At 37.4% G+C, this 27,579-nt stretch overlaps 1 protein-coding gene across 1 annotated transcript in view; it reads left to right on the top strand.

The window, feature by feature from the left end:
- The window catches only part of FAM193A (family with sequence similarity 193 member A), a 65,584-nt gene extending 39,193 nt beyond the window's left edge, over nucleotides 1–26,391 (top strand). Inside the window, exons 8-22 of the mRNA XM_015862793.2 lie at nucleotides 1,990–2,134; nucleotides 6,469–6,546; nucleotides 8,068–8,180; nucleotides 8,335–8,577; nucleotides 9,893–10,046; nucleotides 10,147–10,326; nucleotides 11,798–12,049; nucleotides 14,366–14,564; nucleotides 15,753–16,025; nucleotides 16,347–16,629; nucleotides 17,324–17,510; nucleotides 18,434–18,664; nucleotides 20,319–21,162; nucleotides 23,329–23,410; nucleotides 25,502–26,391. Coding sequence (XP_015718279.1) covers nucleotides 1,990–2,134; nucleotides 6,469–6,546; nucleotides 8,068–8,180; nucleotides 8,335–8,577; nucleotides 9,893–10,046; nucleotides 10,147–10,326; nucleotides 11,798–12,049; nucleotides 14,366–14,564; nucleotides 15,753–16,025; nucleotides 16,347–16,629; nucleotides 17,324–17,510; nucleotides 18,434–18,664; nucleotides 20,319–21,162; nucleotides 23,329–23,410; nucleotides 25,502–25,595 — 3,358 coding nt within the window. The 3' untranslated portion in view covers nucleotides 25,596–26,391. The remainder of the gene's footprint in view (nucleotides 1–1,989; nucleotides 2,135–6,468; nucleotides 6,547–8,067; nucleotides 8,181–8,334; nucleotides 8,578–9,892; nucleotides 10,047–10,146; nucleotides 10,327–11,797; nucleotides 12,050–14,365; nucleotides 14,565–15,752; nucleotides 16,026–16,346; nucleotides 16,630–17,323; nucleotides 17,511–18,433; nucleotides 18,665–20,318; nucleotides 21,163–23,328; nucleotides 23,411–25,501) is intronic.
- Nucleotides 26,392–27,579: the final 1,188 nt, after the last annotated feature.

Here is a 27,579-nt window from a genome sequence, read left to right as displayed (position 1 = left end):
TTCTTGATCCTTTAGTTTCTGGTTTATTGAGGCTGTTGATACTTCCTTTACCTATGGAGATCGGTCTTATGTGAAACTTAGAGTCATTTCTTAACAGAAGTGCTGGGATTGCTTGCATCTACCTGTTCTCAAACGCGTTTGGAATTCAAATCTAAGCAACAGAAGTTGTGTCTTTGCTGAGCTTCACTGTAGTGACAACCATCGTCAAGTTTTCAAGACAGAGTCCTCTTCCTTCCGGAATTCCTTTCTGGATATGTCTGTGCTCCCTGCATAGTGTTAAGGGTGTTTCAGTTAAGAAACAATGATTTTGCCAAGACTGGTTATCAAAGGCCTTTTATTGAAAGGAGAGGTTCAGCACAGACTTGTCCTATTCCATGATTTCTATCCTGTTTCTTCTGTAAGCATGGACTATTGCTGTTACTTTTCATATATCACATGTTTTTTTCACTTACGAGCTTTTTAAGGCCGAAGTCTTTCCTAATAAATAAATAAATGAATCTGTTATCGAATCATTGCCTTAAGCACATAGTTCTATTTAACTGCAAAGCAGTAGAAAAGTCTTTGAAGAATTTGTAGGAGCATTATGTTGTCTGCTGTTTCTACAAAAAGGCATTTTGGACTTAATGTATTTTCTCAGCAGAAACCTATTCCTAATATGAATCTGAAGGGTCAGCACCTGTTTTCTCTCAAACTTACTGAGGTACAGGTAGTCTTACTCCTTGTTTAGGATACAAAACAGACTTTATTTTTTGGCTGAAGTTCAGGTTCCAGGTTGGGCAGAACCTTTCACTTCTTCCCACCCTGCACAAAATAACAAATGGCAATAAAGTTGCCTGGAATGGATGTTTTTCTGGTGGTAATCTTTACTGACACATAACCCTTTTCAATTTTGCCTTAATGTGGTTAGAAGGTCTTTCTTTGAAGCGATAGATAAAGTGCTGCCAGAGTTCCATGACAGAAGCCATTGGCTTCCTTGCTTTGTTCTTCTCCAAACGAGAAGTAGTTTTGTTTTGGCATCTTGGCTTCATTTACATTTTGAACATTCACCCCTTTCTCTCATCCCTTAGCTAAGGGATATCACTACATCATTTGTACATCTCTGACTTTTGAAAAAGACTTGGAATTATCCTGTTTTCTCCTTAATTACCCAGTAAGAATAATGTTGAGAAGCTTTGGTCTTTACCAATTCATAGGTCGTTACAGTTCAGTGTGCTTTCGACTTATCCCTAAGAGAATTTTGACTTCTTTTGTAGTCAAGATTTATGGAGCTTGCTTATTTACTTGAGACATTGTGATGATGTGCTTTACAGCAAATAAAAAAAAAAAAAGAATAAAATCATTATGAAAGCCTATTGGAAGTATTGGAAAGGACATGAAGTCTTTTTCCTGTTCCTGGGACCACTCTTGGGGACAGTCATCAGTGAATGGCATGAGCATTTTGAAGTTGATGTTGCAACTCAAGTGACAGTAGATTACTGCATGCAACCAAATTATCCCTCGAGTCATTCCACAGTCATTTCCCTCTACTGGACCTCCAGTTTGTCTAGTAATGCTTTTCTCATTGATCATGAGATTTCAGTTTAACAAGCTTCTGGCTTTATTTTTACAATCTAACTATTCAATAAATAGTTAACAGGTATATTTAGGATTTGAAAGGATAAATATATCGAGCATCAAAATTTGAATAAATATTGCTCAGAAGGGTTGACATCTGGTTACCTGTGGGAAAGAGGCTCCAGAAAGGTTGCACTTCCCACATTCTTTCTATTATTGGTTATGGAACACTGGAACAATTGGGTATTTTTTGAAAAACGACTGAATATATTCATTTTGAGATACAAGCAGCTATGTGGGCCTATGTCTATCAATAATTGCACTTCAGCACTTTACTGGCTGGTAGAACTATGTGTGATTGTTTTTGTGTTTTTTGTTTGTTTTTTTTTACCTGTCCAATATCTCATGTGTAACAAGTGCTCCTTGATCTTGTAGGCTTGGAACAACACATGATTCCTGTAGTGAAGATATGTATAGTACCTTGCTACAAAGGTATCATCAACTGGAACAGGAAATGGGGCAAGTTGCTGAAGCATGGCTTGAATGCCAGAAAAGAATAGATGATTATGTTGATGAACAGGTAAGAACTGTGTAAACAGTTTCATGACTAATTATGTTGGGAGTGGCACATGGAAGGCTGTGCCTCTGGTGATGAATTTCTTTGGCATTGCTTTCCAGAGCTTTGAAGCTGCAAAATGTAACCTTTTTAGTGATGTCAGTCTTCTGAAATAGAGAAGAACTCTAATATGCCAAAATGGGACAGTAATTTTACAGAAATGCCATCAAATTATTGAAGCAAGTTGTTATGCTGTGGTTTGGAGGTAGTCTTGGAATGTTTTTGAATGACTTTAGTCTATAAAACACTTGTAGTGCGTGAATACGAACATTTCTTTCCTAGATGTTACTGGGGGAGAAAAATCCCTGAACACTAGGCTTCAAAAATAATTTCATTGAGTGAAATGAATAGGAAGAGGTGGCTTTAGAACGACTTGTATTTATACATGTTTTGTAGTGTGACAGTGACCTTTGTACAGCTTTCAAACGCAGAACTTGTACATCTCACTTCACAAGTATTTGAAACATCTGCAGTTACCTGCTTCTTAATTGTGAATTTTCACAGCTGAGTATTCTTTGTCTATGCTGTGTTACAGGACATGGTGTATTGATTTGTATACTATCAAGGGCTTGCTTTCGGAAAAGTTTGCTGTTTATTTGGAAAAGTGTTTTACATTTTCCTGAATTTACTTACTTTTTGTCCCTAGTTCAGACAACTTGAGTAACTGAAGATGGAGTTTTATAGTCATATTTGTATCTTAGTTGTATGAGCATTTCAAGTATGGAGATCTAATTTAAGTCTTATTAATGCTATGCTCCTCTTAAGAATAGTAAGATGTTTTCAAGTGTTATGGTAACACTGTAAATGCCCTTCAGAGGCTCTTCTGTGTGATGAAGACTTAAGTAAATTTTTACCAGTAATTTCAGTGCATTCAAGATGGAGATAGGGCGTAACTAAGTTTATTTTTGGAGATTGTTCTATTTTTAGGGTCTGCATCACTGAGCTATTGGTTACAAAGTTTTCTCTTGGTCATGCTGCTTTTGCGCACCTAAATAATAGATGGCAGCTCAGTGAAATTTCACTTCTTGTGTTACTACAGTGCATTTTCCCTGTGGTATCAGGGTGCTCTGGCTGTTATTGCTGCCTCTCCAGTAAGAAAGGGAACCCAGTTCAGTTCTCATCATGTTGGGACTTAAATATGAATAACATCAAACTTTGGTTATTTACACATAGGCAATAATTGTCACAGTTTCTCCTTAGAACCTTTGTTGATGTTGTCTGTGGTGGTTATTATACTTTCTTAATCAAAATTGTGTAATTCAGTTTGACCATCTTACCTGAATTTGCAGTGATATTTTTGTCAAGTAGAAATCAGAGAGACAAGCTATTATGGAAACTGTTGATCTTAACTGTGAATGCATGTTCATTATTTGTTGCTTCTTGGCTCTACAAAACAGTTAAGTTCTATTGCTGGTGTATCAAAGGTTAGAACATGCAGATCAGCACAGATAAATGATCCTTCTTTGTCTTTGGAAATATACCTCAATGTTTAGACAGGGCATCAGTGGAGATAATACAGATCTCTCCTACAGTGTTTTGATGCTTGTTCTATATGAATAATGCAATTTCTTAAAAGACTTTGCAAGACAGCTTTGTCTCACACACACTTGTAGTACTAATACACTCCTCTTTCATGGATGTACACTGTAAAAAACTCAAGCAAATCATTTGTTCATATCAGCAGCTTTATTAGTGTCTAGCTCAGGTCTGAGGAAGATGTTCAAAGTATCTGAAATACAGGAGTTTAGATAAATGTAATCTGTATTTCCAGGTCCTGGTATTTTCCTTACCAAATTTAGATTGTATTTGACTTGAGAAGTCTGAAATATATTTGGATCATTACCATAAGTAATGGCTAGATGTGTACTTTGTGGGCATTTCCATTTCCATAATACTACTGGCTCCCACAGAATGAAGGAATACAGAGCTGCCTTTGCGCAGCACCTCAAGAGCATAGAGTTTCTTGCTCACTTCTCTGTTGAGTTTGTTGGAGTCCTGGTGAGCAGAGTAGAAAATAACTTTTGTATTTTACAGGTGTATTTGTTGGTGTTATTTTGTTGTCTTTGTACTACCTACATAAATCCAAAAATCTCTTCTTGTTTTTGGACGTTGAAAGTTTGTGATGAGAATAATTGATTTTTACTTCTAGTGAAACAGGGTAGGAAAATAGATAAGTTTGACAAGATGGAATTTAGGATGCTCAAAGGTACTGTCCATATTTAAAAGGTATTAAAGTATCACAAGATGCTTGATGCTTCCAAACATGTGAAAGCAGCAACGTTTCTTGTAGAAGATTTATTGCTATATGTCAGTTCTGACCAAACTTGGTTTTGTTTTATGATTAAATCTGTTACAGATGGAAAAATTAATTATTCACCTGCCTGTCTCACTTAAGTTTGTCTGATTGATCTCAAACACTCGTTAGCCTTTAAATAAACAGAGCATGGTGGTGGACATGTTTTTTTTTTCCCACTGGGCAGCATTGCTGGCATATTCATTGCAGATGTGCCAGATTGAAATGTATATTTTTCTTTTTGATACATCTGAGTTTATATCTCCCACTTCCCAAAAGATTTCTTGGACATGAATCATGTGGTTTGTGTTGAAGCTGCTTTTGTCTACTGAAATAACAAATATTCATGAGGAGAGGGGAAAAATGATGGTACAAGTGATACCCTGCTATTCATGGAATTAATAAGATACTTGCAGACAGGGCTATAGGGAAGACTACTAAGCTGGAAGTAGGAAAACATTAATTTCAGCTCCTTCTTCCATTAATACTTAAGAATACAAAGAGTTGAACTGTGCTGTTTTCCTTGTCAGTTTCTTGGCAGGCTCGATTGAGTATGCAGCTCCCAGTTAATGCACTGGCTGTTTGAAGCAAGTATAGGTGCATGTCTTTAATGGTAACATATCTGGGCATCGAAAGCTATGAGTTCTATTGGCTTTGAATGTAGCTGAAAGGTGCTTAGAGATGACAGTACAACCAAGATGAAATCTCTCCCTTCTGGTCTCAGGCTCTGCAGTAATTAGTAGTGTGTCTAAGAAATGGTACCAGTGGTTAAGCATGTTTTATACATGCTGTTCTGTTTAAAAAGGCACATGCATGAACATGATTAACTCTTTGTTGTTTGTGGGTTTTTTTTGCTATTACTGTAGCCTCTCCGTACCAAGGGAAATCAAAATTCACTGCAGTAATTAGAACTGCATGCTGCTGATTGTGGTACAAATTGATTAGGTGAAACTCTGCCACTTAATGCTGTTTCATATTCCCAGTTTTAGAATTTCAGTTTCCCTGGTTAAATAATGATAGTAGCGATGGCTCAAATTAATATTCTGGCATACAACTTCAGTTCAAGTATGAGTTTGGGGAGGCATATTTCTGAAGAATAAAGGAAGATTGCAGTGGTGTAGCCTACCGAACTCTGATTGCATTTTGTTTTAACAAATCTTTATGAATGAGGTTGGTATATTCTAGTGCTGGAATTCTCTTTAGTAACAAAACAAATGGGAAAAAAAATGTATAAGATAACCTAAATAATTGCTTTCACTCAGCAATGAACTTGTGCTCTTCAAAAGGTGCAGTGTACAACAAGAGAAGATTTGTTCTTGTATTTTGCTCTGTTAAAGTTCATGGAAAGTGTTGGGTTTGTCAGTAAGTTTGTTCGCTAAATTGAGAAAAGTTGTTTCTGTACAAAAAGTTTTGGACTCTGTGCATTTACAGTGTGATTCGAGACCTAGTAATTATAAAATAGTGTTCCAGCTTTAAATAAATCACAGGTATGAAATACATTGAGATAACAGGAGTGGTGTTAGTTGAGGTCACTACTACTTATGTTTACTCTTCTAATTTTATGCACTCATAAGTTGGATGGTTAGTTCTACATGTGGTACATGGGTTGGCACTGAGCCTGTGTTGAGGCCTTGCCAAAACTTGTCGCTACATTTTAGTGGTTTTCAGTGGATTTGAGTTGTGGAAGATTTAATGCCAAGCACGACTTACGAAAAGTACTGTGAAAATACTTAATTTTTGGAGGGGAAGAAGCAAATACACACAAATCCTGAAGGAGTAATAGTGGAAAAATCTGTCTTGAAGTGTAAATGAATAAAAATTATTTATTTAACCGATTCAAATAGTAGGATTAGCAAATAAAACAAGTGTCATATTGACTGAGGATGCGAGTACATTAGAAATGATACAGGTAAGTTGCATTTCACAAAACTCTGGTAGAACAACTGACTGTAAGTGTATGATTTCTGTGATTAAACCACTCAGTTTTCCTTCAATTTTGTTTTAGATGGCAATGAAAACAAAACAACGCATGCTAAAGGAAGACTGGGAGTTTTTTAAACAGAGACGTTTTATTGAAGAGCAGGTAGGACTTTTTTTAAACCATGTGAAGTAATACTAATGCTCCATGTGTATTTTCAGAATGCAAATGTTTGAGTGCAGTATATTGTACTAGTTCTATATGATCTAATTGTGTGACTATGCCAGGCTTTAAACTTGATCAGTTAAAATACAAAGTGAGATCCAAGTTGAGTACATACGCTTAGTTACAAAAAGGTAAAAACATAAGCACTGTGGTGTTAGCGCTGAGCATGCAGTATTAAAATTCTTGATGCTGCAGAAGGGGAATTCTCTGTGCCTCCAATCCAAAACAGCCAGTACACTGAATGTGGAGCTGCCTTGATGTACGTGATAGGGGAGTATTATGTTTGAGAATGTATCAAATTCTCCTGTGTATGCAGAGCTGCAGATTGAGAGAAACAGCAGCAGGGCAAGATGATTGCATCTATTCAGACTTTGGAGCTGGGAACCCTGGAGATGGCTCTTAAATCTTTTCTGGTGGCAAAGCTTGAGCAGAGCTACCTGCTTGATTTTAAGCTGTATCCGGGGAGGCGCCAGCAGCACTTCCCAGTATCTGCTGTTTGAGACACACTCTATTCTCTAGCCTGAAAGTGTTCAAGCATGTATTATTTTTTCCATAAGAGTACAGAGTGACTAGGCTAAAGCCAAAGTTGGACCTCTGTTCATGTACAACTGTATGGAAAGAAGTGCTAATCATGAATTAGAGTGTATTATTATATGTTTTAATAAACTTGAGCGTAAATTGCTCAAAACAGTCATCAGTACTTTTTTCTATATGAAACATAAGTATTTATTAGCTGCAACTTTAGAGCATCTGTTGAACAGAGCTCCTTAGAGGACTTGAGAAAGAATCCTCTTTTTGCTTGATCCTAGTTGGGCTTAAGCGAGCTGTAAGCAAATGGCTGCTTAGGTAAGGGTCAGGTCTGAAGCTTAGGCACATCCTTGTTTAACCTAAAGTTTGTAGGTATGTAATGAAATAAAGTGCTTTTCAGGATTAGGCCTCTGCCAGTTGGTGGTTATGTGGATTTTCTTTTTTTTCACTATTGTGGTGAAATCTTGTTGTGGGCAGCTACGACTTTGCTTGAATTTATCTAGTTGTGGCTACACATTAGTCCTATTTTGTTTTATTTTTTGCAAGATAAGGATAAGTTTGCGTTCTTTCATCGTTTGTCATCGGTGTCCTTTTGTGCATACTATGGAACAAGATGAGAACTGCTCAAGCTCAGTATGTGTCAGCAGAAATACCATGCAGGATGCATTTACAAATGACTAAGGGAGGTGGACGTGACTACTTTACTTTTTCATAGAAAAAACACAGTTTCTTTGAAGTTTGTCAAAAGTGTGTTGTTTATAACTTGGAATCTTTTAACTTGTGATCAAAAAACTGCTTCGATTAAAACTTTCTTTTAAAATATCTTGCCCAAAGAACCTTTTTTGATTGTGCCATTTGTTAATCTGATGTGCCATTGAATTGTTAACGAGAAGACTTGCAGTACTAAAACAATGCCTTTATAATTTACTTCAGCTTAATAACAAGAAAGCACTAGCTGGGGAGAACAACTTCACAGATACAATGAGGCACATGCTGTCATCACGTTTGAGCATGCCTGACTGTCCCAACTGTAATTATAGAAGAAGGTGAGCAGATGTTTTTAACTTGAAATCATAATAAATCATTCATTTCTTGTGTTAGAGGAAAAAAAAGGAAGCATTATTGCAAGAAAGAGTCTGGTTGCTTCAAATGAATGCTACTTGAAGGTCATAAAAGTCTGTAATCTTAATTCTTGAACAGATGTACTTGTGATGACTGCAGCCTTTCACACATTTTGACGTGTGGCATCATGGATTCTCCTATAACGGATGATATCCACATTAACCAGTTACCACTGCAAATTGACTCTGCTCCTGATTATCTATCTGAGATCCGCCCACCTAGTATGTCTTCAGCAAGTTCAGGATCGGGTTCCAGCTCACCTATAACAATTCAGCAGCATCCAAGGCTGATCCTCGCAGACAATGGTTCTGCACCAACTTTGTAAGTTCTCAGTTTAAAAACTTTGGAACAGTGAATTGAACTTGAGAAGGCAAGTTATGCAGGCTGACCATTGTTAGATAATGCTGTTTTTAACATCAGGAAATTATCAGAAATTAAGTTAATCCTGATATTGAATTCAGAAGAAGCACAGATGAATGGGATGCTTCTGATGAATATGATTTCACTAAGTTCAGTTTCCTGTTGTATCCACTGTGATGTATGACTTGCACTTCCATAACAGGACTAGAGTTTCTGTATCAATTTGTGGCATGTTTGAAAACAGGTTGTGTGGCAATGCAGATTGCTACATAAGCCACATGTTTTGCTATTTCTATAAACTCTCATGAGCTTTGATGCTTAAATTGAAACAAAGAATGCAGAATTCAGAAAATAATCCAGTTGAGTCCAAGTATATACTATAAGTATATAGTCTATATATATAGATAGATTTTTATTTTTTTTTTAAGGGAAATGTCACTGCTTCTTGAGGGAGAGACATTCCTTGTACTGGACCTAAGCCTGCTTGTTTTCTTTCCTCATTGCACATTTCAAGCATGACTTACGGTGCCATCACTTAAATTTTGGTGAAGTGTCTCATAGAATACAAACAGATGTGGTGCTCAGTGTGAGAGCTCTTTCTTAAGAGCTTTGGATTGCTGTGAACTAAACAATATTTGTACATGAACTAAAGGATATTTGTAGCATTTCCCTAGAATGGGTACTAAAACGTGCATGTTCTAGCTGTCTGTAATAGGGGAGAGAAGGCTTCTGTTAACTGAAGGAAGGTTAGCAGGAAATTGCTTAGGTGAGGGATCATTTAGGAACTAATTACAGTAGAGAAATTCAAGATTTACTTTCACATGTTCAGTGTCGATTACTTACAGTTACTTCTTTGACATATTGTGTATATATTACATTTTTTATGCCACTTCACGCTCTCTTTAAGCAAAATCATTGGCAGAAGTATTTTTCATCAAATTAAAGGTCATCTGTATCCTGTAATTATAAAGACAGTAGATCTCTTGGTCACAAGGCAATGATGGAATAATATTTTACACAGAAATAGAAGATAATCTTATTTCAGTACCAATTAGCTGTTCAGGCATGAAGCCACTGTATTTAGTAGGATTGTACAGAGATTGCTTGACATTTATTTGAAAAATAAGGCCAGTTGACTGAAAAGAAAATAGTTGAATTCCTAATTGGGGTTTTTTATACAAGTGATGTTCTAAACTTTATTTCATTTTGGTGACTGCTTTCATAATAACTGAGGTTACCGAGCACAGGGATTTATCTAAGCTTCTTTTCCTCTCAGTGGTAGTGATGATGAAGATGTTGCTCCATTATCAGCAAAGTTTGCTGATATCTATCCATTGAATAATTACGATGATGCAGAAGTGGTAGCCAACATGAATGGAATTCACAGTGAGCTAAATGGCGGAGATGAAAACATGGCACTGAAGGATGAGGTACGGCACTTAAATTGTCTTCTTTTTTCTGGCGTTTGGATCTTGCTGCTGAAGAAGAGCTTGTCCTTCACTCCTGTGTTAATGAGTTGATGTTATACAGTCTCCTCAGGTGAGCAGTACTAGCAGCAGTTCCTCAGAAGCAGACGATGAAGAAGCGGATGGGGAGAGTAGTGGTGAGCCACCAGGGACTCAAAAGGAGGAAATGTCTCTAGGAAAAAGGGCATTAAGGAAAGATGAAGCGAAAATGGATAGTCCACCACCTTCTTACCCTAGTCAACAGGTATGGTAACATATGAAGAAAAAAATGCAACCTTTTAGTAACATCAGGAATTTGACTGCTTGATTGATAATGCGTTTATGTCTTAAACCTGAATTATATCTTCAACTTTGAATATATTGAGTTATCAGTAGGTAGCTGTTGATTAAACATTGTCCTAGGTAATATCCTTCTTTTTTCACAACCTTAAACACATTAGTTATATTGAAGATGTATTCAGTAAAAGTGATTTCTATCTTTGTGCTTATATGAATGAAAAACAGATACTAAGAAATGTGTATTGGAGGTTTGAACGTGGTCTTTGTTAAATGTTGGTATTATGTGAAACTGCTGTTGAGGGGGTTACAATGACGGCATGTAGTTAATGGGCACTTTTTAATGTTACATCTGAGGACTAATTTGCCTTGTTGAAACCCTGTGTAGTAGCCTGTTGTATAGATAATGTGTGTAGGTTTTTGGTTTTTTGTTGGTTTTTTTTGTGTGTGTGTGTGTGTGTGTTTGCATGTTTGGTTTTTTTGTTTGTTTGTTTGTTTTTAAGATAGTTGCACTCTCCTTCTGTAAGTTCACTAAAACACACAGGGAACCTCACCCAGAGTATCTGCTCAGCAGGGGTCTGGTTTAACAGCTGAGCAAATAGCTCCATGACCATCAAAGTAATTCATCTGATGCACGTGTCTTTGTGTATCTTTCAATCTGAGTTATCCTCAGCTGTAACATGGGTTTACCACTTTGAGAGAGGAAGTACCACTCACTCTTATTGTACAATAGGTTCTACAGCAATTGAAATCTTAGAGTGGTTTGGCCCTCCCCCTCCATTTTGCCCTGATGAGTCCACATCTAAAGTGCTGTGTCCAGTTTTGGGCTCCCCAGTGCCAAAAAGACAGATCTCTTAAGAGTCCAGCAGAGGGCCGCAAAGGTGATTTAAGGTCTCTTCCAACCCCAGAAATTCTGTGATTAGGTGATAGTCAGGTGGGAGCTCCTGAGCAAAAGAGAGAAAATCCCTTCCCTTGACTTAGTGGCCATGCTCTGCCTAAGTCCTAGGACTTCTTCCAACTTTGTCAGCTGATCAGCCCTTACCTCTGCTGTTCTGTGTACTGTTTTTCCATATACTTTGATATAAACATCCAATTCCACTATAAAAATGGAACTGATCTATCAACTATCTAATGTTATCAAGGTTTCCTATTCCTGTCTGTCCTTGGTAATTTGATACAAATTTTTGTATTGCCACTGATAGTAGGTGTTCAAAATCTGGTATCAAAATGTGTTAATCTTGAGAGCGTTTGATATTTAACTAAGATAAAGATGCTCCATTAGTGCTTTTAATGTTTTTTCACAATGAAGGAATTCTGTGGATGCTCTGAATTTATTAATACATGTATTCAAAAGTAAATCGTATCTATGATTATTAAGAAAAGGGATCTAGGGAACTGATTGTATTGTCAAGTATATTGATTTTATTTTGCACTTACAGGCTGACCAAGGTCCAAATGCTTGTGAATGCCATGTTTGCAAACAAGAAGCTTCAGGTCTAACAGCCTCTGCACTTGCAACTGGACGCCTGCCTGCTGGCCATCAGTTTATGAATCCTGAAAAACCTGCACATCCTGCACTTCATCTTTATCCTCATATCCATGGACATATACCATTGCATACAATTCCCCACCTTCCTCGTCCACTTATCCATCCCACCTTGTATACAGCCTCCCCCTTTACACACAGTAAGGTAAGTCTGCCAAGGTAGATGTGTCCTGATCCTAGGAAATTACTGAATGCTGGTATAAATTAGCAGGTGACCAAGTATCTGTAAAACTGTAAATGTTGCTTTTTAAACTGTGGTCTGTTTGGACTCTGATAGGAGTTCTATTAGAGGGAATAGCAAAGTGTAAGGAATAGGGCATAGTCAGAACTGGAGAAAGGCTCATGCAGCAGAGCTAAGAGTAGCTTTGCATCAAGAAGACTGATACTTTCCTTGCTTTCATTAGAAAGAATTTAGAGTCAAATGGGTCTTGAATGGTGGGAAGGGTAATAAGACTTTCATCTCTATAATAGGACTAATTAAATCTTCATTTAATATATATTGGAGGTCAAAATTTAATATTCCATTTTGGCAATAATGTTCTGAGATTTTTAGTTCAAAATGCAAGTACTTTTTTTCATTTTTATTTTTAGACAGGCATTAGGAGCCTTTCGAGTGGTTTTTGTGCTTTGAGGGAACTTGGTTTTTTGCAGGCTCTGCAAAATTCTTTTCACTCAGAGCAAATGAAAAAGAAGGAGGTACAGAGCAAGGAGAAAGACCTGCTGTCTCTTTTTTGGAAGTATGAATCAAAAATTAGGAATTGATATCGATGTGGTGCCATTTCACATATTTCATTCAGCTGAACGATGGGCCCTGCTTAAAGGGGTTACTGTGATGCATTCCTCTCACCTTCCTTTTTTTGATCCAGAGATCTAGTTGAAAGAAGAGAAGATAAGCTCACTGTGATAACCATTAATTAATTCTTAGCACTGCTATTAGCATTAACTTTGTTTGTCCTGTCTTATTGTTGTCTTTTCCTTCTCTGTTGCGTTGTATTGACATTTCTTAACAGCCTACAGCCTTTCTTCTGAAATCCCAAATTTTACCACCTTCTGCCATCCTTCCTGCACTCATCCCCATCCCTTTGTAGCAGTCTACTCGGGCTGTTGTCCATGTGATACTCATATCTCTGCTGTCATTCTTTTGAAAAGATCTTTGCATGGTAAAAACATCTGCAGTGTATTTTTGAGGCTACACCAGCAGCTCCATATGGAATGGCAAGCTGCTAGCACCGAGTGGCTTTGTTATACTGACCTGATCTAGTAGTTCTGGCACAGCACCTGAACGAGCTGGGCTCTGTGTGTTTTTGTTGTGTTGGAGCTAGAAAGACATATGTGGAAGCTGAAGATCTGGGGAACTTTTGTATTTGAACAGCCAGATTAATTCAGCTTAGCTTGTAGTAAAAGGAACTAATAAACTCTGCCAGATCGGGGCTTGGTTCTTTATATCATGGATAGGATGTTCTGTCCCTGTGATGTTTCTTTTGTACCCACATGTGCAAGTTTTCTTTTATGGAGGATGCTTGAGCTGCTTCGACCTTCCAGATCAGTGAGATAATGAAAATGTCTAGATTAAAAAAACAAGAGTGACTGGGTATATGATGAGTTTTCTTCAATGTGTTTAGGTGTTAGTGTCTGAAGTGTTACTGATCTCAGCTTTTAATATTGGTCTACATCTGTGTAATGTTTCATTGCATTAAATGTAGTGCAGAAACAGGACAGAATCACTTCCCTTTGGCTTTTTGAAATGTGGTAATTGAACATAATGCTTGCATTGCTTGAGGTCTCTGAACCCTGAGCAACAACTTGCCTGTATAAGACAGGAAGAAGCATTTCTTTTGTTTTAGTTGATTTCAGTTGCTTTTCCATTGCCTGTGGAATTTTAAGTCCGGAATCTGTTAATACTTTAGATGAGAAGAGCAGACAAATATAACCAAGTTGAAATGATGCTTTCAGATAACAGCATTTTATTTGTTTTTCTACTGTGCTTGTTTCCAATTCTGAAGTGTTAGTAATCCCTTTATCACAGCTGTTTTATGTAGTAATGGTTGTTATGGTCACAGAGGATTGTTTTTAGAAGCTTGGGCTTTGGAAGGTAATATTTCCTATTAAGTTTTAGGTTGACATAAATACTTTTTTAGATGAAAAATGAGGATCCACCTATATACATTAGCCCAAATGTTTTTGGAGAATACTTCATTTTGTATTCATCTGTTATCAAAATCTGAGAGAAATGTTTATGATTATAAAATAGACGATTGTACATAAAATCTGTGTAATACATTATCTGCTTTTAAAAGTCAACGGAGAGATCTTTTTATCATTCTGGGAAATAACATTTATTACCCTCAGCTTTTTATAATGCCTTTCACAATTGAAACAATTTATGATTTGAATGTTGCTGTTGGAGTGACTGTGTAAGCAAACAGAATATCAATGAGGAAAATACTCTCTATTTTTGCAGGCATTACCACCGGCTCCAGTTCAGAATCATTCAAACAAGCATCAAGTATTCAATGCATCTCTCCAAGATCATATTTATCCAAGCTGTTTTGGGAGCACTCCAGATTGGAATAGCTCTAAATTTATAAGTCTCTGGGGGTCAGAGATGATGAATGACAAGAACTGGAATCCTGCTACGTTTTTGCCTGATACAATTCCTGGTGAGGTTTTGTTATTGCTTGACACTGACTAGTTAAAATACTTAATGTCATGCAGTGGAATGTGGCACTTATTTCCAGGAATGATAGGTTTCATCGTCATGTTCTTAATGAGATGGGATTCTGGCAGGGATTTGCTGCCATTTCTACTTGAGTGGGACTGAAAATTGGAAAATAAATTCTTGCATCTTGGGAATAGGACTCTGAAGGCAAAAGGATAGCATAATGTTTTTCATATGTGCTCATTGTAGAAGTATTTTCATCTTAGAATGTTTTAGGATGCAAAGGAATTGGAATTCAGGGGGAACTTATGTTGCTTTTAATCTGTCACAAAGATCTGCTTATTTTCTACGTGACTGCACGAACACTGGTAATGTGGTACTGCATTCTCCTCCTTACCTTGCACAGAGATAAACCTTGTCAGACCAATAGAGGCATTCACCTAGGACGAGATTAATGTAAGCCAGGAAGCCTTTGGAGATATTAATGGTTGAAGTTAAATAGAAGAGGTTAATAAATAGAGAAATAAGGTCTGATCACAGAGGTGTTCCCATGGTTAGCTGGAATTATCAGTAATTAAAGATTTATCACATCACATTAGAAGAATGTGCCACTTCTTCATATGTTGCAATTGTTGCATGGCTAATCTGGACTTCAGATATTGAAGTTCACATACTTAGTATGGCATCATAGAATCATCGAATTACTCAGGTTGGAAAAGACCTTAAAGATCATCAAGTCCAACTGCAACCTGACCGTTGTACCCTATTAACAACCCTCAGCTACATTGTATCTCCGAGCACTACATCCAAACAGCTCTTGAACGTGTCCAGGGATGGTGACTCAACCACCTCCCTGGGGAGAAATAAAGTATCCAATTTCAATTCTTCAAGAATAGATTGGTAGCATCTTTGCTACTTATTAATACATGTAGCAGGATTCTTAGAGCTGTAACTTTAAGGTTATTGACTTCTTTTTTGAGACTTAGTAACGCATTTTGTTACAGCTGTATTCAGGGCAAGAAATTGTTTGCGGGGGAATCACTTCGCTGGTCTGACCCAGCCTTTGTGAACAAGATGCTTGTTGATCTTGTAATATCACATCTAAATTATTACATGCTTAATTCTGAGTGCCATAAAAACAATTCTATAGTTCTGTTGTACTTAATTATTCTGTGCACTTCAATTGAAGGGAATGATATATTAACGCCAGCACTCTCAGAAATAAGACCCGAAGCACTTCCTACCACGTCTAGCAATGAAGGATCAGCAGTTACTGATGGCAAAGAGAAGAAAAATGCTGCAAAGAAGAAATGTCTGTACAATTTCCAGGATGCCTTTATGGAAGCTAACAAAGTTGTCATGGCAACCTCTTCTGCTACTTCTTCTGTCTCCTGCACAGCTACTACAGTGCAGTCAAGCAGCAACCAATTCAAAGTATCATCTAAGAGACCTTCATCAATAGGTAAGGATGTAATTCACACACTTCTTAGTAACTGACTCCAGTGCTTACAGCTAATCAAAGTTTTATATGTGTTTGTTGTAGTTTGTATTATCTTAATTGGTGTTCTTAATACTCCTGAGTATTATACTTCCCTAGCTAGAAGAAATTTTTAAAGCATCTTAATTATTAGGGTTAGGGACTCCCAGTAGGCAGATCAGGAAATACTTCATAGTTTTTAGTGACTCTGAGAAAGTCTGTCACTTTGAATGACTGTTACGGTAATTAATTGGAGACTTAATTTCTTTCAATTGTAACTAGTTTCTTTTTTCCTTCCAAATTTAGGTGAAGTGTTCCACAATATTAGTAAAGAGGACCATAGACATTCTGCACCAGTTGCACCACGAAATAGTCCTACCAGTTTAGCATCGCTTCCTTCACTGTCTCCTGCTGCACTGTCTCCAGCTTCTACACCCCATCTTCCAAACCTTGCTGCTCCTTCTTTTCCCAAAACTGCTGCAACAGCCCCTGGGTTTGTGGATCCCCATTCAGGTCTTTGTCCTACTACGGTTGTACCTCCTACTTCCACCACAGACAGCTCTGTAAGTGCCCCACCAAGTGTCTGCAGGTAAGTCTGGCGCTTGGGTGATAGAATCAGTGAAGCATTGATTTCTACAGAGTTGTATCTGTTGTTCCATAGCACGTGCTGTCTCACTGTTCTGCTTAGTCAGAAAGTTTGAGATAGCAAGCAGTTACCTATTGTTATATGTTTTGTTTTTCCTCTCATTAGAATACTGAATTTGAACTTTTTTTTCTCTGTTTTGATTACTAATTTTTGATAAAACATCTTTTCTGGGGGAGCTGGAAGAGTGAGTTTCTTGCTTCAGAAAGAAGGTGTGCATATGTTTTGTAGATATGAAAGGTTATGATATTTTCACCTTGCTAATGTATGAACAAAGAAGTAATAACACTAGATAAGATCTTCCTTTAAATTTAAAACTTCTTTACAGTTCAAACAACATCACATCTGCAGGCTACTGATCTATTGAGTCACCTAATGAGTTTTTCATAAATCTCTTTACAATCAATGATATTTTTCTTTCTGCTTGGTTTTGAGCATCTCCATTTGAAAGCTTCTGTATGAAGGCCTTAGAATTTGATACATCACTGGTTATTTACATCCCAGTTTGAGAGTCATTGTTTCTGGTAGATGTACACGTAACTGTATGCTTTTCTGCTTTTCTTTTTTCTTTCAAATATTTCCATTATTATCCAGAAGTTGTGTTATTTTTTTTTACCAACTTCTACTTAATTTCACACAGTGATCCTGATTGCGAAGGCCATCGCTGCGAGAACAGTAACACTTATGATCATCAACAGTACGATGGAGAGGAGAGCCAAGATGAAGACAGCTGTTCAGAGCATAGCTCAAGTACCTCAACATCCACAAACCAGAAGGAAGGAAAATACTGTGACTGTTGTTACTGTGAGTTCTTCGGCCACGGCGGAGTAAGTTTCAATAATATCCAATTCATTTTCACAAGTGAAATGCTCAAAGCTATTTAAAGGTGCTACATTAAAGTTTTTCTTAACTTAAAATTATATTTCATTGCTGGCCTTATTTTATCTTTATGTGTGTAGTGCGCTTTTAATAATCAGGTCACAAATGAGATTTGAGTCTCTGGCACTTTTTTTGTATTTGAAGTAAAAGTTCTGCTCATTGGGCATGTATTTGGTTGGAATCTACTTCATCTTAAAGTCTGAAGTAAATTAAAAGGCCCTGCCCTATGGCTGAAAGGGGCAAAGGGGGGATCCCATTTCTTGCTGCATGTTTGCACCGTGCTCGTGTTTCATCTGTTTTTGACAGCTGTCCAATCGAACAGTAAGCTGTTTGATGTGCCAGAGTGGCAGAATAGAATGCTCAGGATTTTATAGAAGTTAATAGGCTTTGTTTTGCTGGTGTAGTGAGTTGAACTAGTGTTGCCCCAGATAGATGGGCAGGCATAGTTCCATGCAGGGTAATCAACCCAGGGGCCCATGTACCTCAAACTCTGAAAGAGGCTTGATGAAAATTGAAAACAGTAGCAGATGTCTGCTCTTCTAAATCTCCAAATGTAGTACACCCATCACAGGAAAATACCAAAGTCTCTTCTTGCGCTGCTAAAGGCCTTTGTCTTCTCACTTGTGTACTCCTCTGTAAAATTAGTCATTCTTCCAGTTGGAAAATAGAGTTCACAAGCTAGCAACAAGCTTGATAGGTCTGTTGCCTGTTACATACACCTTCAGGTACGCCTACAAACAACATGGAATTCGGTGTTCTGGTTTGAACTTCTAGGTTTTTTTTGAGGTCTCTACAGTTTCAAAATCTTGAGAGTGTTAGGTCAGTGGAACTTTTATATTTAGTCACTAGATATTTCTCTGGTGTCCTTCAGCCACCAGCTGCACCTACCAGTAGAAATTATGCAGAGATGCGAGAAAAACTTCGTTTACGTCTGACCAAAAGGAAGGAGGAGCAGCCCAAGAAACCAGATCAGATCTCTGAAAGGGAAAGTGTTGTTGACCATCGAAAGGTGGAAGACTTGCTGCAGTTCATAAACAGCTCTGAAACCAAACCAGTTAGCAGTTCTCGGGCAGCCAAGCGAGCAAGACATAAGCAACGAAAGGTAAGATAAAAGAGGGTGTTTATCCTAAAACCTCATATATTTGAATCTGTAAGCATGTTTTGAGCTCACCTGGTAAGAGTACCATTATGTGCTGACTTAATAATAATGGCTTAATTGTTTTCTTTGTCATTTGTGATGGTCTGTTTGCTTAAGTGAAGCTTACTTACCTCTTCCGATGCTGCCTTAGAAGTTTCTTAGACTAGGAAGATTTCTCATTACGTTGCTATTATGTTCGTAGTTTCAAGTCATCTTTATGTGGGAATTTCCCACACAATTATTTTTAATTTTCAGAAATAAAAATCTGGCTGCTGTATTAAATGGGCATTGAAGTAGTGCAGGAAATTAGAAAGTTAGTGTTTCTTTATTGGAATGATGGATGACAGTAGGAGGCCAAAAAACATGTGATTGATACTTTCTTGAATGCGGAGAAGTCAGGTTTTATATTTGTAGTATGATTGCATTGGGCAACTTGGAAGGGGTTCATGATGACATGAAGGACCATCCTTAGTCCAAGTGAAGTGCAAAGCTGCAAAGAGTGGGGAATAAAAAAGAAAATAGATCACTTTGTAAAACAAACAAACAGGAAAAACCTTTTGAGTTTAACAAGGAAATTATTTTCTAAAAACAACATTTGCTTAGTTAACAGAAGAAAATGATTTTTCTAAGGTGAACAAGAAGAAAGATTGCTTTTCTTGTTGCAATTTAGTTATCAACCTTAAGTGTGAAGTTTAAACTGTAATGAGATTGATTGCTGAAAGTTATGTATTCTGATAATCATGTTATATGACTTCACGGGAAATATTTTGTATTTGTGGATTAGTTTCTGGCACTATGTCTGCATGCTATAATGTTTCCACAGGTTCTGAAGACATAAGAGAGAGATGGGGCTTTTTGCATGACCTGTATAACTTGAAAAGGAATCTGCTATAGATGCTTTTAAATACGTGAAAAGAGTTTATGATTATAATTATTGTCAGCATACAGCTTTTGTTTTGCTTGTCATGCAAGATAAATGTTGCACAGAGTTTCAGGTACTTGCAGTAACAGTTGGTAGAAGTCTTTTATATCTTTATTTTACGTGGTAACAGTACAAGGTACAGGTAACAAAATGTCACCATCCTTACTGTTCTTGACAGCTCTTTAAACACCTCTGATATACTTGGTGTTTTGTTTTGAGTTGCTTTTAATGACTACTTCTCCTAATGTTAATAAACACCGAAGCAGAGTAGCTGCTGGCATATATAGCAAGAGAATAGATAAGTGATGCAACGTATGACACAAGCTTTGGTTACCTCAGTAATACACAAATAGATCAGAGGATCAAGTGGGAAATTTCATTTTCAATGGGTTTTTGTGATTATAGAAATCTTTGGTGTGAAGTTAAGCCTAACAGTAGCAAAGAGAAGATGAACAGTTGGTATTGACATCAGATGTGTTAAGGAAACATAGAAATTCCAAAAGGATTTTAATGTACTTTAAAAGGCAGTTTGTTTTTAAACAGTTATTTACTTCCTGCTGCATGCTTGTGGATCAAATAAATTGGTTATGCTAACATTCTGAGACTTAAAGTGTTCACATAGAAAACTAGTGATGATAGCTAACACTCATATCCAAAATCTGTGTCACTTCCAGTAATCTACTTGTTATTTTGTAGCTTGAAGAAAAGGCTCGACTTGAAGCAGAAGCCAGGGAAAGGGAGCATCACCAGTTGCTTGAAGAGCAGAGGCGGCGAGAGGAGGAAGAGGAGGAGAGGCTGAAACAAGAGCTACAGCGGCTTCAGGAACTTCAGCAGTTGAGGGCTGTAAAGAAAAAGAAGAAAGAGCGAACAAATAAGGACTGTCAGAAGGTGGACGTGCTTACTCAAAACTGCCAGGCAGCAAAGGAATCTGTCCCAAATGCACCCGAAGACATTCAGAATGGTACACTTGAGCAATCAGAAAAGATAGAAACCTCCTCTGGTTCACTGTCAAGACACGTGAATCACACAGAGCAGAGGCCGCTTTCCGAGACAGGCTGTGAATCATCCAATGCTGTGAACACTAGAGACTCAAAACTGCTTTATCAGAAAGAGGGGAGTGTAAAGCAGCATGAACCCCTCTCTTTTCTGCTTGATATTATGCATCAACATAAAGAAGGAAACAACAAACAGAAACTAAAGCAAATAAACAAGCCGTGTGCTGATCAAGTTAAAAAGCCAGTTGAATCTTGCAAAGCAGCTGAGATTCAGACTAAAACCAGAAACCAAATAGAATCCAAAGCAAAAGCAGCAGAACTCCCAGTGCTTGCAGAACCTAAAAAAGAAGAGAAGAAATTAAACAACAACAACAAAAAACAGTTGAACCACATAAAGGAAGAGAAAGCACCCATCACAAGCGAATCCCCTTCACCAAGTGAGCAGCAGCAGAATAATAAGCTAATACTTGCAGATTCTCCTCAACCAAAAGGCAAGAACAAGAAAAACAAGAAGAAAAAAGGGGACAAAGTCAACAATTCCATTGGTAAGAAAAATGAAGTTTGTTTTTCTTTTTTGCTGTTACTACTTAAGTGCAGAAGTTTAAAATCTTTCTTTAGTCAATCTGGAAATGTAAAACAAATGCAACAACAAAAACCCAGAGAAATTGGTGTAAGGAAAAACTCGAGTCACTGTAACTTCAGTTTGTTTGTAATGGTGCTCACTGGTGATGCACAATCTGAAGATAGCATTTTCCTTTTAGGATATGTGTATGTGCTTCAAGTGAAAAGATGTAGAAGGCTTTAAAGCCTCAGTAAGGTAGTGTATGCCACTGTTTTTGTAGGGTTTTGTCTGTTAGCAGCATGCTCAATTCCATTATGAATTTGTGTAAAAGCAGGGATGTTCCTCATATAGAATTGAATTTAGTCTAAAATTGGTTTTAACCTTTGCACAAGGGGAATTATTGGATTCTGTTGTCAAAGAATAATAATACATATTCATTTCTTAGTGGTAATAATTATTTTCGTATACTATTTACATCAACAGTAAACTAATTCACTACTTGTTTTTTATTTGCCGGTGTGAAAACTTAGTGGAAAGTTGTTTAATTAAATATATTGAGTGTTTTCTCCATGTGAATATCAGTTTGTGCTAGGAAGTAGATTTTATACACCTGATAATAATAATAATGACAATAAAAACATAGAATTTTGAGTTCACCCAAACAAGTTGCAGTGACATAATTTTCTTGCCATTATGTTTTTTTGTTTTCTTTTCCTGAAAACAGCTGAGGCTAATATCAAAGGTGATGAACACATGCACTGTTAGCTGATTTGCTTTGGCAGCATGCTAGTCTATCTGCTGCTTTGGGCCACTGGTCTGTTCCTGAGTGCTTTTGGTCCTTCCTGGGGCTGGTGGCTGGGGCAGCTTTGTGGTACAGAAATGTCTGCTCAGAGCACACAGCTGAGCAGCAGCAGCGCACAAGTGAAGTGCTAGAATGACTTAACACTGCAGTTCATGCTGCTGTGCTGCCTGGTAATCATATAACAGCTCAATCCTCCAGTGGCAATCTGCACCAGTGTGCAGCATTGAACGTTTTTCTCCTGTACTGTAGTTCTTCTGAATACCATATCGTTGTGAGGTTTTTGGGTTGTGTTTTTTTTTTTTTTTAATTCTTTGTAAAATGTTAATTTACAGAGAACAGCATACTCCAGTCATTTAACTAAGACAGAACTCCAATCTTTTCTGCATAGGGGTGGGTGGTGTACTGTAGGAGGAATTTAGGTCACTTCTTGCACCTCTTCCTCTCTTTGTGTATGTGTATACACACAGATACATGCTTTTTCTGCTATCAAAACAAGCCTATTTAACAATTTCTGAAAGCTATTGTTCAAACATAGGAAATGTAGGAATACAAGTCTGATTTTATATAGAGGTAATTGTGCTACTCCCTGGATCTGGGCTGGGTAGCCACTGGGAGTAGTTCTGACTTTAGATGTAAAAGAAAGATGGTGAGACTTAGAGGAAAGAATTCTCAATTTGGTTTCTGCTGCAAATGACATTCTCTGAAGTTTTTATGATAGAAAGTTCAAGAAAAAGAAGTGCTGGGACAGTGTACTATACCAGTAGCTATAATAGCTGACGCGCTATTTTGATTGTGTTAAAACATCAGAAGAATGTTTGAAGAAGAATCCTAATTGCAAATAGCATGACTTGCACAAGCAACCTGTAATGTCCCAGAAGGGGTTCTGCAGTTCTATAAAACCAGAATTCTTTAAGTCTTTTCTTTAGAAATACTATTTCTTTCTAAAGCTGCCTTTATAGTAGCAAGGCCATCAAAGTTCAGGCAGTCAAGCATGATTCATTTCCTACCTGATTCATCACGCCTCTTCATATAATACAATGTTTCTCATGTGTATTCCAGGCTCTTGGCATCGTTTGCAATCTACGTGATCAGTAAATTCACTGTTGGTTTGTCTCTTCCTTGTTTCCAATGTAACTCCTTTAAAGATTAAGCAGAGATAATAGTATGAGGTTTTTAAGAACTCATTTTCAATTACAAATCTGTATTAATTCAGCCTAAATATGAATTATCACTGGTCTGCAAAGCTCAGACAGCTCTCAAAAAACCCATATTTAATCCAGCTTCTTCCTTTCTCCTCTCTCCTTCCCCAGTGGAATCTAATGTAGTGTAATCCTTTTCCCTTTGTAGATGATGTTTTCCTACCCAAAGATATTGATCTAGACAGTGTGGAAATGGATGAAACAGAGCGAGAAGTGGAGTATTTTAAAAGGTAAAGTGCTGTAATTCCTGCGTGTAAAGCTGTTGTGGTTCTTCCACTACAATTAGTCACCAAACCCTAGGATCATCTTGCTACAGTTCGGTTTTTTTAATGTAAAGATGATAAATGCTCTGTAAGGTGCAACTTATTGAACAACCAACTTTTAGATTTCAGATGCTGTTTTTCAAAAGGTTATTTCATGAGTTTTCTTACATGTTTATGGGAGCTCCTTGGAATTTTATACTGCATATAAAACAGAGATAGCCCAACTGCAAATATTAGTTTCTATTAATGATAAGGGAGGATGCCTATACTAGCACAGTGACAATAACAATAGAGTGAACTGGTACTTGAGACTGTTCTTTTCATTTTAGTTGCTTTTGGAGTTTATGCATCAGATAAATCAACTTTCTACAGTTGAATTCTTTAGAATCAATGGTTGTTTCACAGCACAACTAAAGCCATTGATTTTAAAGAATTGGGCTTTTTGTTTTTAAAATCAGGCTTTCCGTATGGATATCAAATGTTTTCTGAACTTAGATACTTTTGGTAGTCGGTGTGCCTGGGAAGTAATATGAATCGGAATATTACAAGGGACAGCTGCCTCTCTATACTGAGTATTATTTCTTTATGACATTCATATGTTATTTTATACCAGTGTTATAGTGTTTTAAAGTCAAAATATCCAGAAATACATATTCACTACTCTCGAATGACTGATTTGTGCCAGCTAACAGATTTTGTTGTTTAGATTGCAAGTTAGGTTTTATAGTTGCAACGTGACATATATTAAATAGTGCTAGTGTAGGAATGTGTTCTTTATATGTGAAAGTGTGGCTGAAATTCACACAAGATTTTGCCATACGTGATTCCAGATGAATGGTTATAAAACAGTAGTTATGACTTTTAGACAACTCAATGATACAATCTATTTAACTTTCATCTGTTTGGGAGTTTGTATAACTACAGTTTTCATGCATACCAATTTTCACGTTTAGAAGAGATGCCTGAAATGCCCCTATAAGTGCTGTTCTAGGCAAACAGCATGGAGAGACCTTTAATATATATCATTTAATAATTACCAGTATAATCAACAGCAAGCTAGCAACGCTGCTAGTTCTCCATGGCAGTAAGCTGCACAGGAATTAGTCTCTCTACTGATTCTGTTAATTTATCATCCTTTCTCCTTGCTTTGGAGCAGAGCAACAGATAACATCATTACACCTGGACTTCAGAATTAATTTTGCAAACTGCTTCTAACTTTGGCATGGAAAGAACAAAAGAAATCTGCTTTTTGACTGTCCACCATACCCTTCCTATTTCTCTCCTTCTGTTTGCTCCCTGTATTTGGTTTTCAGTTCTTGGAGAAACCATGTAGCCTTCCATATAGGGAACTCCTATGCAAAGGAGTTACCTTGATGCTGTCATGGATCTTTTAGCCCAAACAAGCTACACCCTCAATAAAAAGGACCTGAGCATGAATTAACAGTCCCTGAAACGCCTGTTTCTTAGTGCATGCCAGCCTTTTCCAGAAGTTCTTCCCTGCGTGTGCATTGCACCCAGTGAATGCTACTAAGTGGATTTTTTGTGCTGAAGATTCTTTTTCTAGTATGTGGACTATTTATCTGCTGTATTACAAACATCCTTTCTTCAAATGTTCATTTCAAATGCCACTTTGCTGTAGTCAGACTGGCATGAGGACAGAGCAGTGTTCTATGCCCTTGGTGCTTGTGCTTTATGAATTACCTACTATTCATTGTTATTGTTGCAAGGGTTATGGTAAATACAGTCATGTCAGTTGTGGTTTTTGGTTAATACTCAGCAAGCATCTGTGCTGATAAATACGCAGTATTCTTTGTTTCTTCTTCCAGCTGCTCTTGCCAATACAGTAGTGTTTAAAATAACTGGTTTCTGATCTATGTGGGTAATGAGCAAATAACTTTTTTTAATATTATTTTTTTAAGAAGTTTTGCCTTTCCGAGTGGGAGCTGCCCTTGAAAAAGGGATGCCATCACTTTTAGGTTTCTTTCTTTTTCTTTTCTTTTTTTCCTTTTTTTTGAAGTATATTGGTTTCACTTTATCACTTTTTTTTTTTTCTTCCAGATTCTGCTTGGATTCTGCCAGACAGACAAGGCAGAGACTTTCCATCAACTGGTCCAATTTTAGCTTGAAAAAAACCACCTTTGCTGCACATTGAAATGACACAATACGGGGAGGGAATCCTGCAGGAATCAATGAACGACGACTCCACTTACCTGTCCTGCTGTGCTGAGAGCTTATCTGGTCTTGAGCCAGTGCTGCCTTGCCTTGTCCCCAGTGCTGTGTGGATCTGCACTGAACCCTTTGGCCTGATAATTCTTGCGGACTGAAAAATTGCCACTTTCTACCTGAATTTGTTAGCTTGTGTGCTTGTAGTCTGTGAGTGAGACTTACTTGATTGTAGCTGTATGCCGTTGGAGATGAAACAATAGCTCTTTTCCATCTCCTTCTGAATGCCTTGGCCTCAGAGACTTTAAATTGCTTAGGCTCGGGTGGAGGCCAAAATACTAGTTTGCATCATCTGCAGTGGCTCCTGTCACTTCTGCATCTAGCTATGTTTTGTCATTCTGACTCCTGACAAAGGAATGGACCTAGTCAGTTGTGCTTTCATCTGCTCCAAAATTCTCCTGACATGACTTCATGAAAAAGAGGCTCTTACGGGACAAGTATTTCCTCAGTTCTTTCACAATCTACTGTTTAAGAGTGTACAAGTTACGCTATTTGTGTTTTGATTTTTTTTTTTCCTGACTTGTAGCCAGCTTGTGTAAGAATACTTGCAGAATGAGAAAATTTAAAAAAAAAAAAAAGAACAGTACTCACACTATTGAATCTGTTATAGAGTGTATAATTGTATTAACACTGAAGCCTAACTGGCTACTTTTTTAACATATTGTTAAGTAATATTAAAATCATGTCTTTCTTTTTGAAAGATGGAATACATTAGTATGGCAGAAGACTCGTGTCTTGCTTTTTTCTACTTGGGTGGGGTGAGGGAAGCAACAAATGTACTTGGTTAGAGAGTGGTGTTCTAAACTAAATCCAACCTTCTGTCAGGATCGGTCAGTGAGAGCTACTTGTTCCTTTAGGAACGCTTGTTTTCCACCTCACACGATGGGAAAAGCTGTCTGCTAGTGCAGCAAAGATTCCTGCTGAATGCTGGAGTTGTTTGTGAATTCTGTGAATTACTATGATGCTTCTGTTTTAACAGATGCTTTGAGAAACAAGGTAATACAAATACTTCCCATGTAATATTAGTAGGTAGGCTCAATGTTACTATTGTGTAAGTAATTGGGGTTGGAACTACATGATCCTTGAGGTTCCTTCCAACCCGGGTCATTCTGTGATTCTGTGTAACAATTTAGTGGTGTTTTACAGGTTGCTTAGTGTTTTAGTCTTGATCTGTGTAAAGATAATGCACTTAGAAAGGTTTTTCTGATACCCTACTATTTAGAATAGAGCTACGTTTCATTTGGATGACCGTATTCACCCAGGTTATAAGGCCAGTCTTCCATTGTTATTTTCCTTACATAAAATTTATTTTCTTTACAGAAAATAAAACTTCCATTCAATGTATATTTGAAAGGACAATGCATTTTCAAAGCCCACTGGTTTTCTTCTCCAGAACCATTCCCATCCTTTTTTTATTCTTCTATTTGCTAACATGTTTTGTGATCCAGCTGCTGGGCTTGAGACTGCTTTGCAAGAAGACACAGGGCAACTGTGCTTGGCTTGAGACTTAAGAACATTGAATGAATTGTTGCTTCTGCTTCCCCTTTAAGGCCAGTATGTAGCAGGAGGGTTGGCTTGGCTACAAACCACTGAGATACCTACAGTTTCATATCCCTCTTCTACCAGTCCTGGAGTTCCCATCCCATTGTGCTGCTCATCCAGAATATAGTTGCTCAGTTTACATTCAGCCATCGTAGGTAAATGAGATTTCAGTTTTCCTCATATAGGGGAGGGGGTGATACAATACCCATTATCAAATTACTGACCTGGGGCTTAAAGGGGAAAACTTTTCTGTTACTCTTCAGGTTCAATACAACAATAGTGTAGCCTCATTTTTTATTATTTTAATGGAATATCATAACATATAATGGAGTAACTTAACATTTTGATTTACCTGTGCTGGAGGAATAGCA

This window comes from Coturnix japonica, chromosome 4, assembly GCF_001577835.2.
Source record: "Coturnix japonica isolate 7356 chromosome 4, Coturnix japonica 2.1, whole genome shotgun sequence".
Taxonomy (NCBI): domain Eukaryota; kingdom Metazoa; phylum Chordata; class Aves; order Galliformes; family Phasianidae; genus Coturnix; species Coturnix japonica.
Note: the sequence above shows the minus strand (reverse complement) of the source record. Positions and strands in the feature narration are given on the sequence as shown.